Source organism: Lupinus angustifolius, chromosome LG06 (genome assembly GCF_001865875.1).
Source record: "Lupinus angustifolius cultivar Tanjil chromosome LG06, LupAngTanjil_v1.0, whole genome shotgun sequence".
Lineage (NCBI taxonomy): Eukaryota > Viridiplantae > Streptophyta > Magnoliopsida > Fabales > Fabaceae > Lupinus > Lupinus angustifolius.
This window is the reverse complement of record NC_032014.1, coordinates 32,720,650-32,736,382: the sequence shown is the minus strand read 5'-3', so window position 1 is coordinate 32,736,382 and position 15,733 is coordinate 32,720,650. Positions and strand designations below refer to the sequence as shown.

The 15,733-nt window shown below is 30.0% G+C and overlaps 2 protein-coding genes across 3 annotated transcripts in view; both read left to right on the top strand.

Annotated features, from left to right (window-relative positions):
* On the top strand, positions 891-6,393 carry LOC109351368 (probable sulfate transporter 3.5). Of its 2 annotated transcripts, XM_019592851.1 has the most exons (12): positions 891-1,219; positions 1,942-2,149; positions 2,249-2,420; positions 2,912-2,977; positions 3,733-3,846; positions 3,978-4,094; positions 4,446-4,572; positions 4,703-4,989; positions 5,402-5,589; positions 5,851-5,924; positions 6,001-6,077; positions 6,193-6,393. In XM_019592851.1, the coding sequence occupies exons 1-12, from the start codon at positions 907-909 to the stop codon at positions 6,382-6,384; spliced, it is 1,935 nt and encodes a 644-aa protein (XP_019448396.1). In that variant the 5' UTR covers positions 891-906; the 3' UTR covers positions 6,385-6,393. The 2 variants fall into 2 exon arrangements, with proteins under 2 accessions (XP_019448396.1, XP_019448397.1); XM_019592852.1 differs by lacking the exon at positions 3,978-4,094.
* Positions 14,385-15,733, top strand: part of LOC109351366 (leucine-rich repeat extensin-like protein 4) — a gene marked incomplete at its 3' end in the record, with an annotated part of 2,530 nt that continues 1,181 nt past the window's right edge. The window contains exon 1 of the mRNA XM_019592849.1: positions 14,385-15,672. Within this exon, the coding sequence (XP_019448394.1) occupies positions 14,508-15,672 (1,165 nt within the window). The remainder of the gene's footprint in view (positions 15,673-15,733) is intronic.

The window sequence follows — 15,733 nt, the reverse complement described above, 5'->3', positions numbered from 1 at the left end:
CAAGAGTATGTTTGCTTATGAGTTCCCAAATTACAATATTTAGCTGCTAAATGTTTGCGAGTAATTTAATTGAGTAAAATAAATGACATAAAATATTCTCATGCCTTTTACAAGCCTCCTCACATATTTACTTGTGAGTTCCCAAATTTAAATGTTTAGCTATTAAATGTTAGTCAATAATTTAATTGAATAAAATAATTGATATTCTCATGCCTTTTACGAAGTTTTCTAACTTGTTTCCTTATGAGTTCCCACATTTCAATGATGATACTTTTTCGAGAGAGAGATCTTAAACCATAGGATGGTACTCATTTTTTAGATACAACGCTGATATTGGACATCTTATAGGCATCATAATCAGATGTGAGATGAATAACTATCAAGACATCTCATATTTAAAGATAGAATATTAGACAACTTCATAGGTATGATAAATAAATTTGTATTTGAGGATATCCAACTGATATAGTATCAACTTTAATGGGGAAAAATCCATTCCTTCGGGTGGGTTTAGTAACAAATTTATCATATATATATATATATATATATTACTCATATAATAATTATATATTGATTATTTGAAAGGAAATTCATATATATTCCTACTAAATTGTAGTATAAATTCTTATATCTATAAAAAGGTGACATGTAAAACCATAGGAAGATTTAATAGGAGACTATAACCACCCTTGCAAACTTGAATAATTATAATCACATTATTATTATTATATTATTATTATATGCCGCTAAGGGTGTAGTTTGACACAATACATATAAGGTTTGATTCATTAACCTCATATTCAATTGTGATATATTAATAATTGAACATAAGATTGTTCTAATGATGTTATAGGGTTGTAGTTTGTGCACCCCTTTCTCTTTGTTTCTGCTTTCAGGTGCGTAATCATGGCAGTGTTAGAGGGCAAAAATGGAGTGAATTTCAGAACCAAGAGAGGGTTTTCAAAGAAACTCAAATCTGGGTTGAAAGAAACTCTATTCCCTGATGACCCTTTCAGACAATTCATGAATGAGGAAAAACTATCACGCAGGTTCATCAAAGGAGTGCAATATTCCATTCCAATATTTCAATGGCTTCCTACATATACTTGGAGACTCTTGATTTCTGACTTCATTGCTGGTCTCACTATTACAAGTCTTGCAATTCCTCAAGGCATAAGCTATGCTAAACTTGCCAACCTTCCTCCTCTTGTTGGTCTTTGTAAGAATAACTTTTCATTTTAATTTTTAGGATGTTCATATACTAGGTATAGATTTTGTGTACAAATATTATGTGCAAACATCTTCTTCTTCTTTTCTTTTCTTCATTGGATTGTCTTGTATACACAATAGTTTTGTAGAAACTGCTAAAAACCATAATTTAAGGGTCTCAATTGCAGTTGTCCAACCATATTCAAAGTTTTGGTCTTTTTAATTCATGTGGCTTTGTAAGAACTTTTCATTTTCATTATAAGTGTAATATATATGCATTATGTAAACATTTATTTATGACAAATACATTATGTATAATATCTATACATTATGTATACATTTTTTTTATCTTTCATTATTTAGGAAATTGGTTAGGGTGTTAAATTATACTAATTATTATATTGCATTTATTTATGACAAATGCTGCAAATTATGGTCCACACCCAGAATATTTCCAAAGTTTTCAGACTATCTCTATGCACCATTTTCTCTTTGCATAGAGATTGGTCATGCATGTGACAAAATTCACACCTGCATGTGGTGCCTGCACTGATTGAGTTCATGTGAATATTAAAGAAAGGAAAATATTTGGAACTATATCACTAATTTGCAAAACTAGTTTGACCAAATCCTATTGTCCAAACTAATTCCATTCCATATGATATTATTATAAATTTGTATTAATAGTATATAGATATTAATCTTAATTTGTGAAACACTGTTATTTTTCAGATTCCAGTTTTGTCCCACCTTTGGTTTATGCTGTTTTTGGGAGTTCTAAGCACATGGCAGTGGGTACTATAGCAGCAGCATCATTGCTTATAGCCCAAACTATTTCAACTGTGGCTGATCCACTTCAAAACCCAACATTGTATCTTCATTTGATTTTTACAACTACCTTTGTCACTGGTATATTCCAGGCTACTTTAGGTATTTTCAGGTCAGGAAAAGTATAAATAATAATTAAGAAACTTGATTGTTTTCATTATTTTGTGTAGTGAGTACTGAAAATAAAAATAAAAATAAAACAACTTTGCAGGTTGGGGATATTGGTGGATTTCTTTTCCCATTCTACCATAACTGGCTTCATGGGAGGGACAGCAATAATTCTAATCCTCCAACAACTAAAGGGCATTTTTGGAATGCAACATTTTTCAACCCAAACCGACATAGTCAATGTTATAAAGGGCATTATTACTTATAAACATGAGGTTAGTGTGGTTGAATGTTATAAAGATTAACATCTATAAACGAATGTATGTGAAAATTGTTTGAAATAGGATAAACGGATCATTCCTTGATTGTGATATCTTTTTTCTCCTAGAAAAAATGTGATGCATGGATAATTTTATCTATCATCGGGTCAATACCGATAGTATAATAATCTTTTATATGTTATTGCATATTTATCATTGGCTCTTCAACAACAAAAATAATTTCAATGAATGATGTATATTAAAACAGTACATAGATATTATATTTTATCTCTAAAACATTTGACAATCTTTTATTACTGGTAAAAAACATTTGATTTGATATGAATTGATCATTTTCTATTCATTTTTTCAGATTTTTCATTACTTTTTAAGATCTTATAATTTTACCCTTCTACACAAGATAGTGAGAAATCGTGGGGAAAATATAGTTTTATAGTTGACAAATAACGTTGGTGTGTTTCTTTTTATTTTATTTTATTTAACAGATCAGGTGGGAAACCACGGTTCTAGGTGTGATCTTCATTCTTTTCCTGCAAATTACTGTATATGTGGTGAGTAGTTATTCTCAACTTTCATTTTCTATTTAAGCTAAAAATTAGCTAACTTTTAATTTTTAAGTGGATATAATATCCAAAAAAAAATCAAAAATTCAATTCATGAAAATAATAGTTAGAAACTCTAAAATAGATTAGAGTATATACTCTTCATTACTATAAAAAATGGATACTAGTATAAATGTTTGAAATTACAATAACCATCGACTAAAATAACATTAAATTAAAGGCCTAGAACTGGGGAAGACTTTGATTTGACACGTAAAGTTGTGGACCTCTATAAGATTTCGAAGTCCACAATCTATCCCAATTATGGCCAAATATTAATAGAAAAGTCACGTTAAAAAAGGACGTAGCAAAAATTCATAGTTTAATCAATTATGTATAAAATATTTTCTGTGGAAAGTTCTCTAACTTTTTAATCAAATATATACGATTAAGTATATTATATATATATATATATATATATATATATATATTAAATTACTCGAAGATTTTATCTAAAAGTTGAATATATTATATTTAATTAAGTTTAAATTTGAATTTAAAAGTTGATTTGGTCGACATTCAAGTTGTGTTAGTTTCGGGTTTATAACTAATTCCAATTCAAAAAATAATTCTACTAATACTTACCATTAGCAACATACTAAAACTTGTAAGACTCTTGTTTTATTCTTGTAATTGTCATACATCTCTTTAGTAAAATTATTTTTTTGCTGATGAAAAAATTCATGTCCATTATAATCTTTCAGAGGAATAAAAGGCCAAAGCTCTTTTGGGTATCAGCTATAGCACCAATGTGTACTGTAATAATTACTGCTGTTTTTGTGTACCTAATTAAGGGCCAGAATCATGGAATTCAAACTGTGAGTGATAACTAGTCTTTCTATTCTTCTTTTTACTTATCAAAAAGTTAAGTATCTTTCACTTACCAAGTTGTTTCTTTGTGTCACAATTTTGTTTTGTTCTTATAAGTGAAGTTTGATATATAATATAGGTTGGCCATTTAGGTAAAGGATTGAATCCTTTGTCCATCAAGGATTTGAACTTTGACCCTAAATATTTATCACCAGTGCTGCAAGCTGCCATTATCACAGGCATTTTGTCATTGGCTGTAAGAAATTACAATCTCTATAAATCTATTTATTGGATTCTAATACTCTCTTCTTCTTTTCTTATTAAAAAAATATTAGAGCAAACATACTTTTTTATACATCTTAAAAAAATTATCATTGGTTGGGGTTTATGTGAAACTCACCATGCAAGTAGTAGATCCATATGTACGAGATGACTCTAGAGTTTTGTATTTCCATTCATTTTTTCTGGAGAACTCAACTCGCAAGTGGATCCAACCAGATAAGTTGAAAGGGCCACAAAGAATTTCTATCTCATTTCTATTTCTATTTCTATTTTTTGTCATCATGATCAATGTTTTATCAATTAACTTTAATATTTTTGTATGTAGGAAGGAATAGCAATTGGAAGAAGCTTTGCTGTTGCTGAAAATACACCCCATGATGGAAACAAAGAGATGATAGCTTTTGGTCTTATGAACATAGTTGGTTCTTTCACTTCATGTTACCTCACTAGTGGTAAACTTTTATTTACACATACATAAAATTATAAACTACTATATACTAAAAGAAAATTTGACCTAAATTTTCCACCACTAAGATAAATCTGTTTGTGCTAATATTATTGATCTCTGAACCCATTTTGTAGGGCCATTTTCCAAAACAGCTGTGAATTACAATGCAGGGTGTAAAACTCCTATGGCAAATATAGTACAAGCAATTTTGATGGCACTCACACTACTGTTTTTGGCACCACTATTTGGCCACACCCCTCTTGTTGCTCTATCATCTATTATCATATCAGCCATGTTGGGTCTTATTAAATATGAAGAAGCTATTCATCTCTTCAAAGTTGATAAATTTGATTTTGTTATTTGCATGGCTGCATTCTTTGGAGTACCCTTCCTAAGCATGGATTATGGCCTCATGATGTCTGTAAGTACTCCAGGTTTTCGGTTTTCTTAGTTCAATGAATAGTATTTCTATGATGAATATAGTTTTGATACAATGTTATTCAATAATTTGTTACCATATCATTTAGTGAATCAAACTTATATAAGTAGATTCAAAATTAAATTATGTGATAACAATAGTGCACCAAAAACCAAACGACGCGTTAGTCTAGTGATGTAAGGTCCTACTAGATCCCTAGAAAGACCAAAAGGTCAAGAGTTTAATTTTTATGAGCTACACTTGTTGGAAGGGGCAGTCATGCACCCCGAAATGAATTAGTTCATTACCTAAAAATTGAAGGGATATACTTGGTAGTACCAAAAAATTTTGCATCAAAATTAGGGTTTTTTTTTTGTGGAAAACAAAATCTGACTATTCTATATCTCCAATATAGGTTGGACTTGGTATACTTAGAGGACTCTTATATGTGGCTAGACCTGCAACATGCAAGCTTGGAAATATTCCTGACACTGGCTTATATCGAGATGTTGAGCAATACAATGCTACAACACTTCCAGGAGTTCTAATTATACAACTTGGTTCTCCCATTTACTTTGCAAATGCTATATATGTAAAAGAAAGGTAAGTTTTGGATTCACTTACAATACCCATATCCAATTTTTATACAAGATAACATTCAATTATAATACTCATAGTTTTCTATTTGTGTTAACTCTTAATGTCACTACTCTATGATTGTTTAAGACAATAAAAGTTGCAATTATTTGACTGAAAAACTATTTTTGACATTGGGACTTTATACAAATGATGGTACAAGTAATATGTTAATCCTCCTTATACATCCCATAAGATAATGATTTAAATTTTACAAAATGTATATAGGATTATGAGGTATATTCAAAGTGAGGAAGAGAACGGCGGAAATACTGTTGAGAACATCATAATCGATTTGTCAGGTAAAAGATAGAAAAATAGTCTTTATATAGTAAGAATTCTCTCTTCATGTATCCTTGATTTTATATGCTTATACAGGAGTGACATCAATTGACACAACTGCTATTGGAGGATTATTGGAGACAAATAAAACATTGGAAAAGAATGGAGTTCAGGTATAGATATGAATTTCAAGTATTGGAGTATATACTACTGGTTGAATTATATAAAGAAATTCAATAACTAAGGTTTAAAGTGACTTGCCTTTTATTCATATATATATATATATAGATGTGCTTTGTAAACCCAAGGCTTGAGGTTATGGAGAAGTTGATAGCATCAAAGTTTGTTGATAAGATTGGAAAGGATTCATTCTTTCTGTCACTGGAAGATGCAGTTTCAGCAATACAATATGCACTTAGTAGAGTGAAGAGAAATAGCTCAAGTGAAGGGTTTTCTGAAGAAGCTCATAATTATGCTTAGTATACAGAAAACAATGGTGATTAGCTAGCTTGTTAAAAGCCTAATCAAAGTTGTATTATATTATGGAATAAAAAGTTAATATTAGTTAAGAAGAGGAATGATGTATTATTCTATTCACTTCATTGGTCTTGTACAAACTAAGGAGAGGAATGTTAGGAATACACACTGAGACATTATGATGCATTCTCAAGTTTCTTGCCCCATTCCTTGCGTGTTACTTTTGACAATGAGTATAATGTATTTAATTATTTATGTCTATACCTTACCTTATCTCATTTCCAAAAGAATTTAAAATCTACCACAGTATAAAGTTTTTTATGTTGTCAATACATTATCTCCATTCATTTATAATATTTTTGTTTGAAAGTCAATAGACACTGTCTATATACATATTAAATCTTTAATACAATACCTTAATCTAACTAGTAGGCAATCCTTTTTCATAACACAATTGTCATTACTTAATTCCATAAAAAAGCTCAACCCATAAAAACAATCTCCTAGGTGACATAGGTTCATGGTTTAAGTAAGACATTGATTTTTCTTGTTTATAGTATATAAGACTCTTCACCTACGCTATACAGTTGTCTGTATTTTCTTTCTCCAGATCTTGCATGGTGAAAACCTCGTACAATGGGTCATTCTTTTAGGGATAAGGATCTTCTATCCCGAATCAATCACAATAAAATAAGAATAGAAAAAATAATGAATGTTTAATTTTTTAACTAATAAAACTTATTTTGATAAATGTTTTTGGACAACAAGTCATTGTCCATCCTTTTAGTGTACATAGCATCATATCATTCATCTAAACTCCGCACTCCTGAAGTTCCTGATACATATATTTATTTTCTGATCAACTTCGGCTTATACATACCAAATGGAGCACATAAATGAAGAGGGGGAATAAGAAAAATGAGTATGAATATCTATGGTCATTTATTGTACAAACTATAATCATATTATTTGCCAATGGCCCATAAGCAGGTAATCACAGGGCCCAGATGCCTCATCTTTGTTTTTTAATAATTGCATTTTTTCTTTACAACCAACAATATCTTTTTATTGGGTAAGTAACTATTCTTTTTCAATGTGTATAATTATTTCTCTCAACAAATGTTACTCATAGAAATCAAATATTTAATATTTTAATATATCTGAGATCTAATGAAATCTTACATCACTAGACTAATAGCTTATTGTTTTTTTTATAATCGGAATGAATCTCTATAATGTTGTGAAGAATATTTATTATATAGTAGAAGTATTAGCTTTTCCTTATTTATTTATAATATGCATATCCCTTTCTTAATGTTTCTTTTTTATTTTAATCTTTGCTTTTTGTGTTAGCTAAATGCATTTTCTCATTCTTAATCCAATCCCAATTCACTAGTTACCGGATTTTCCTAGTCTTATATATAAGTTATAAACAATCATAAGAACTAAGAAGTGGCGAATGCCCAACCATTAAACATCAACAACAATCAAATATTTTTTTACTAGGTGTAAAAACGAATACATAAATCAAACAATATCATAATCTTTTACTTTAAATATGTTTTGTGCCCACCATACATCTAATTTTTTTTTAGTAGTTTCCAATAGTTTAATGAATTTGGTAACTATGCCCAGTATGCCCCCATACTCATTAAATTTCTAAAATTATGCTTTTCTAAACACATTAGTAGTTAGAATTATATACATCTTTTATACTTTATATATTTGTATTTTAGCTAACCATTTCTATCAGGCATGCCAATTGAGCTGGCATTTGAAAAGGTTGTGTATTCTATTCTCTGGGTGCTGTGGGGTTACCCTAAATACGCATTTGTAAGATTCTTATTTGTCATGGCTTGTTTGAACAATACAAAGTTCTTTGTTTTAGTTATGACGTGAGGACAAGTTCATAGCTTAAGAAAATGGTAGTGTTCCAGCATGTTTTCGTATTTAGATAATCGACTATTTTGAATAGAGATCACATGTTTTTAAGCTAATCAAATTTTAATAAATAATATGAAAATATTATTTTTTTTAATTTTAATTTCTTTTACGTGTATAACAATATTTAATTGGTTCGAGATAGAAAATAGAATAGTCTTACAAAACAGATGATATATGTTCGACTATTTTAAGTTGATGTAAATACATTGCTTTATAGCATTTGTGGAAAATTGTAGAAAAATGTAACATATACAATTACAATTGAAGTTGTGACATAATTGCAATCTAAAATCACAATATTATGGCTACAATTTAGATAGTAAAATGTTATTTAAAACTATAAATATATACTTCTATTCAATTTCATATATATGCCACTAGTATTTAATTTTAGATGAGATAAGAAGGGATCAATAAAAATGTGGGGAAATAAGTTGGAGTGGGTGGTTCTCATGTTCAACTTAATAAGTATTTAATTTGTAAGGTTTAAGGCTTTAAGCTTGCCTACCTAACTTTCTGATTTTCCAATTGATTTGGAAAGGTCACATGTTCCCATTAACTTATAAGTTGAGCTTTCGTAAGTGATATGATTACTTCCCAAAATATGATAATATGAGAAAGTTAATTTAATTAACATGTTTGGTTGATATAAGATATTTTTATGATGTAATAGATTTTTCAAAATTATTCTTACAAAGTAATGAAAACCCGAATTTTCTCACTTAGTTGCATTTTCATATTTTGCAATGTCATTGGTTTGTCATTTTCTTAATAATGATCTATCACGTCATATTTTTAAGTAAGATGCCAAAAATGCAGAAAATTCATTATATACCAAACACTAGCCAGGGTTTATAATCCTCAAATTTTTGTTTGAGTGTGCATAATATTACAATAGTTTTACACTGGCCACGTATGTGTTACCATTTATGATAGGTCAGAAAAATATTTTATCATTAAAAATTTAATTTAAATAATTATTTTTAACCAATCACAAGTAATAACACATGAAGTTTTGTAATTTCTTAAATAGTACAATGTTGTTGATAAGATGAGAGAGTCAAGCACATGTTACCCACACTGCCTTACTCAATTAAGGGACCAACATAAAGTTTGGTAGCTTCTTTTAATTACATGTTTGCTTCTACATGGTCCTTATTCATTTAAAGTTGCAAATATTAGTTAAGAAATGTAAGATATAGTTTTTTAAGCAAATTAAAAAATGTACAAATCGTGCTCAGCTCAATACAAATAATGGACTTGGAACAAACACTAAATAAGCAAAGCTAACCAACCAGAAATGCAAGACCAAAAATTGTTACATTCTTGAGCAAAACCATAACTTGAATAACTCAATATCATCTCCATGATCTAATTTGGATGAAGTCCCTTCATGACCCATAATTTAGCATTAATAGTACGAGATAACCTAAAGGACCAAGGCATCCATAACCACGAGACAGAATAACTATGCTGAAATCTCAATGCAAGAATGTACTTTCAAGTAGGAGGTGAGCATGAGTGAGGTTAGGTCGGGTAAGGTTTGTTCCTATCACAATTTTAAAAGTTGGTCGGTTCATTTTTTAACTGGTCATAGATCTGAAGCTAACCTGACTTCAAATGTTGATAGAGTCAGCCTTTAAACTCGAACTCGACTCCAGATACGATTAAAATAATACATACAGTTTTATCTTCTCAATATTAATTATTATCATGGATATGTAATTTAACATATGAAATGATAAATATATACATATTGTTAATCATATATATAATGAAGAAACTAGATAATCAATAACAATTTCCACACAAAAAATTCATTATTCAATATACAATTGAATAAAGATATACATAAACACATAATAAGTAAATGATCAAGGAACGAGTTAGACCAAATTATATTTATCCTATATTTAATCTTAAATATTAACTGAATCTAATTTTTAAACTCGAATATAATCCTAGACGCAGCCATATATAGACGTGATCTTAATTAGACCAAAATGGGTGCTGGGTAGCAATGACTCTTGCTCACCGGGTAGCAATGACTCTTGCTCACCCCTACCTTCATGTGAAAGAGTGTCTACCCAGGTGGGTCCCATAATAATATGTATGATGACTATATTGAACTTCAAAATGTGACACGTGTTTAACTATTACTCAACACCAGCTGGCAACTTTGTCTCATTCGAAAGTCGAAAAATGCTTTAACATAAATCTGGTAGTTTTTAAAGCTAATTGTTTTAAAGCTTGTAGTAAATTTTTAAAAACAATAGGTGTTCCATAAATCATTTCTCAATTTTAATTTTTTATAAATTACAATAACTGCCCCTTCTCATAATCGTATTTTTTTATAGCTAATTTCTATTAATATAAACACATAATTCTTTTGGTTTTAGTTTTTCCCAAAACCATTATGTAGCTCCTATTTAATAATCTAATTGCCTATTTAATTAACCAGTTGGTTAATAAATACTTAAAATGGTGGTTTTTAATCTTCATATTGAATAAAATATGGATATCTTATTTAGTCATTTAACAAATTTCATATAATTTTTTTGTACATTAGAAAACAAACAAAACAAGAAAGTTACAAAAGGACTGATTTGCAAGATTTGGATAGCTCTAGTTGGAACTAAATCCCAAACCTTCAAATTCTCCTAAGAATCTAATTTATATTTAGAACATAATCTGTCAACATATTTTTTCTTTTAAGTTTAAACTTTATATTGTACCCAAAAAAAATGTTGTCCCAAAAAAACCTAGGAGGTCAACAATATAAAAGCTAACTAGAAGAATTGTCAAAGTATAAATAATTAGTTTATACACTCAACTAATATGAAATATAAATTCTAATACACCTCTCATTGATAATTTATCAGTATATTACAATTTTAAATAATATTGTGCATTTTTTAACGAAAGTGGATGGAGAATGTTGACGATAACTGAAGACTGTTAACTTTATTCAGACAAAATAATTAAATATTTTAAATGTATGCAGAAGTATTATCTATCATTACATATGCTATTATAGATTTGTTATTGCCATCCATAATCATTAATCAAGGTACCCCCTTGTAGAAGAAATCATAATTAGAATTTTCCCATTATGCATCATTGCGTGATAAATAATGGAAGTAAGTCGATTAATTATTCAGTTTAAATATTCACACCCAATATGCCAACTCAAAAAATCATAACTACGTTTTATAATTAACTTAAACTTCCCTTTCTACAACATTGCCACTTGTTTTATTTATTCCATCATAACCAGCTGCATCTGATAATTGTTTTTAAAAGAGTCCCTCCAAAGAAATAACTAAAAAACAAATCGGTGGAAATTGTTGAATTGGTAAAGTCCATAAATTAGAAAGTTGAGAGGTGAGGGAGTTCACAAGTTATAAGTTCAAGGTGATCACGTTTATAAAATTGAATCTAGTTTAATATAAGAGTTTTTTATATTTTGAGAATGCTTTCCATTATTTATATATTACTTTTACTTAAGATTTAATGATAATTAATATATAATACTGGATGGTGAATAATATATTAATGGTATAAAAAAATCTTATAGAAGTATTATATATGTATCTTATAAGAATAAATAAGTGGTCTAGATAGGAATAAGAGCTCATAAAATTTCAGGCCTTCCCAAAGCCTTCTACGGATACCAGATCAATTTATTTAAGTAAATAAAATAATATTACAATATTATTATTGTTATGACCATAATACAATATTCGTTTATTATTTAGAATAAGTTTTCTACATAAGCTTAAATATTATCCATATCAAGTAAATAGATAAAGTTCAAATCTACGATGGAAGGTGGGTCAAACTCACATTACCAAAAACACATTGATCTAGTAATGTAATGTCTCATTACATTTATAAAGTTGAGAATTCAATTCCTGAAAGTTAAACTTATGAGAAGGATAGCCACGAACCCCAAAATAAATTAGTTTATTATTAGAAAATATAAATAGATATTCTTACTAGTACAAAAAAACTCACATGCAACCTTTTTAGATATTCCATAATTAATTTAACTAATTAAATGGGTCTACGCGCCGAAGTGATATCGCCGGTCAACTCTCCGGAATTTGATACCACCGATTGCCACCATCAAATTCCACAATCATTCTAACCGCTTTCATTTTTCCCAATCACTTTTGCATACTAGTCACACATTTTTTATTAAAAATATAATACTTATTATTTTTCTATTGTAAGTATATTGTTTTTTGTGAATGATATGTTGGTCTAGTTATGTAATATGCCACTTAATTTATATCAAATGTTCGATTTTTAAAAAATGGTATATGTTGGGAGAAATAATCATACACCAAAAAATATGTTTATCAATGAATCGAAATAATTTGGTATTTGTTTAAAATCTGACTCGTTATTTAGCTCGATAAACTTAGTTTATGAATCAAATTAACCGAACTTTAGCTTGAAATTGAGCTCGTTAAACAAACGAGCCGAACTTGAGCTAGATACAGTTCGACTTATTAAGTTATGAGCTGACTTGATATACATAAACTAATTTGTCATGTTTATTGTGACCTATGCATTATTTTTATATTTATTATTATTATTATTATTATATATAAACTATGTTTTATTTATATATATATATATATATATATAATATTTTGTAGTATTTTTAAAATGAATAAATTATTTAAGTTGTCCAATTGAACAAATTCGAATTGAGCTAAACAATATGCTAACTTTAACTGAGCCTAACTTGCACTACAAAAATAACTTGTATCAAACTCGGGTTGAGTTTGAAATTGAACAAATCTTTATCTAGTTGAGCTCTAATTCGACTCATTTCTGACCTTATCAAAAAAGATTAATACCTTTAATTATTAATAAACACTGTTCTAGCATCTTTTTGCTATTTTCTTAGCAACTAACTAAATAAGTATATTTTAATAAAGTATATAAATTAATTATATCATTCAATTATTTTGTAATATACTTACATAACCATACCCATGAACTTTTAATCAACTAAAAAAGTTGTCCCTATTAACTAACTAGTTTGTGAGTTAAACCAACCGAAAATGTATGTTTTTTAAACTATAACTGCTAATAATGAAAACAAATCATGATTAGTTAAAATATTAATGCAATATCATTCTTGTCACTGACTTCTTTATCTCTCTCCGTGCATCTGCCATTTTATTCAAAGACTTAACCAATGACAACTAAGTTTAAAAGGTGTTTGGTGAAGAAGAATTTGTTTAACAATAAATACATGATTTAATAGATTCCTAATTCGAATATCATGTTGGATATAAACTAAACATAATTTAATTTTCAATCAATATTTTAGAAAGAAAGTTAAGGCCGTATTTATTAGGAAAGCATTTTTATTGCTCTGTGTCCATCGCATCGGTTTTGAGTTTAAAAGGTGAAGGGTTAGTTGGTTTAGAACACAGATATAATATGTCAAAAATGTAGTCATAAATGGTTTGAGACTACATATTTCATTAGCTGATATAGTGGTATAAGAGGATATTGAAACCTATACACTAAAAGAAAAGTGTAAGAAATGAAGAGAGATAAAAAATTAGAGTGTAAAATGTGTGGACTGATACGCAGTCAATGCATCATCCACCATTTACTTGCAATAATTTTATTTAAAAGTCAATGATGACTAAAAATTAATAGTGGATAATGTATATAATAGTTTAAAAAATTTTTACACTATCAATGTATATATCTTTTCACCAAAAACTAATAGGTTTTGAGTTTTTTGTATTACAAAAAGATATTTCCTTCTCGGTGTGCATAAGGAATTAATTCTTTATAAATCGAGTAATTATCTCTCCTAATAAATGTTATTATTACTAATTCAATATTTCACTCTTTTTATTCTTTTTATGAATGTTAGTGAAGCATTCCACCAAAACTCGTATCGGTAATAGACTTTGAGCTGTGACATAGCTGTCCTTTATACATTGTTTCAATTTCTATCTCTCACACCCCACAAACTCTTCACAGTTCACACAGTTCCATAATCCCTACAAAAAACCCTTTCTCTCTCTCTCTTTCTCTCTTCCTCAGATCTCAAACCAAACCAGAAATATTTGATATTATTAATCAAATAATATTACACATTATATACAAAAACATACATGTCTCATGTGATATGAGTTAGTGAGATGAAGAAAAAAACATTTTCATCCAATCTCTTACTCTTCCTAATACCCTTATTGTTTCAAACCACATTCGAGTTTGGAGACAGAGGAGAGAATATTACAATACACCCAACCCTAGTTTTTGAAAACAACCGCATCAGGAACGCTTACGTGGCACTCCAAGCGTGGAAGCAAGCTATTTTCTCTGATCCTAATAACATAACCCTAGATTGGCTGGGATCTGATGTGTGCAACTATACCGGAGTGTTCTGTGCAACCGCACTTCATAACCGTAAGGTAAGGACTGTTGCTGGCATTGACCTCAACCATGGTGATATTGCTGGTTATTTACCGGAGGAGCTAGGGCTTCTCTCCGATCTTGCGCTTTTCCATATTAATAGTAACCGCTTCTGTGGAAAGGTTCCTAGAAACTTCGAGAAGCTCAAGATTCTGTTCGAGTTGGATCTTAGTAATAATCGATTTGCTGGTAAGTTCCCGGTGGTGGTTTTAGGGTTACCCAAGCTCAAGTTTCTAGATCTGAGGTTTAATGAATTTGAAGGAACGGTGCCGAAGGAGCTGTTTGATAAGGACTTGGACGCGATTTTCATTAATGATAATCGATTTGTGTTTGATATTCCTGACAATTTTGGGAATTCGCCGGTGTCAGTGATTGTTCTGGCAAATAACCATTTCCATGGTTGTGTTCCGGCGAGTCTTGGTAACATGTCGAATCTGAATGAGATTCTTTTGTTGAACAATGCGCTACGTTCGTGTTTTCCACCGGAGGTTGGGCTTTTGAAGAATCTTACGGTGTTCGATGTTAGCTTCAACCAGCTTTTGGGACCGTTGCCGGAGACTATCGGAGGAGCGGTGAGTTTGGAGCAGCTTAATGTGGCGCATAATTTGTTGTCTGGGAATATTCCGGCGAGTATTTGTAAACTTCCGAATCTGCAGAATTTTACTTATTCATATAACTTCTTCACTGGAGAGCCACCAAAGTGTTTGGCGTTGCCGGCGGTTGATGATCGGAGGAATTGTATTCCGGCGAGACCGGTGCAAAGGACTGAGAGGCAATGTAAGTCGTTTTTGTCAAAACCTGTGGATTGTAACTCTTTTAGGTGTAAGCCTTTTGTTCCTTCCTTGCCCCCACCACCGGTTGCTCTTCCTCCACCAGTCTATTCGCCGCCATCTCCTCCACCACCACCGCCTCCGTCGCCACCCACACCAGTCTTTTGCCCGCCACCTCCTCC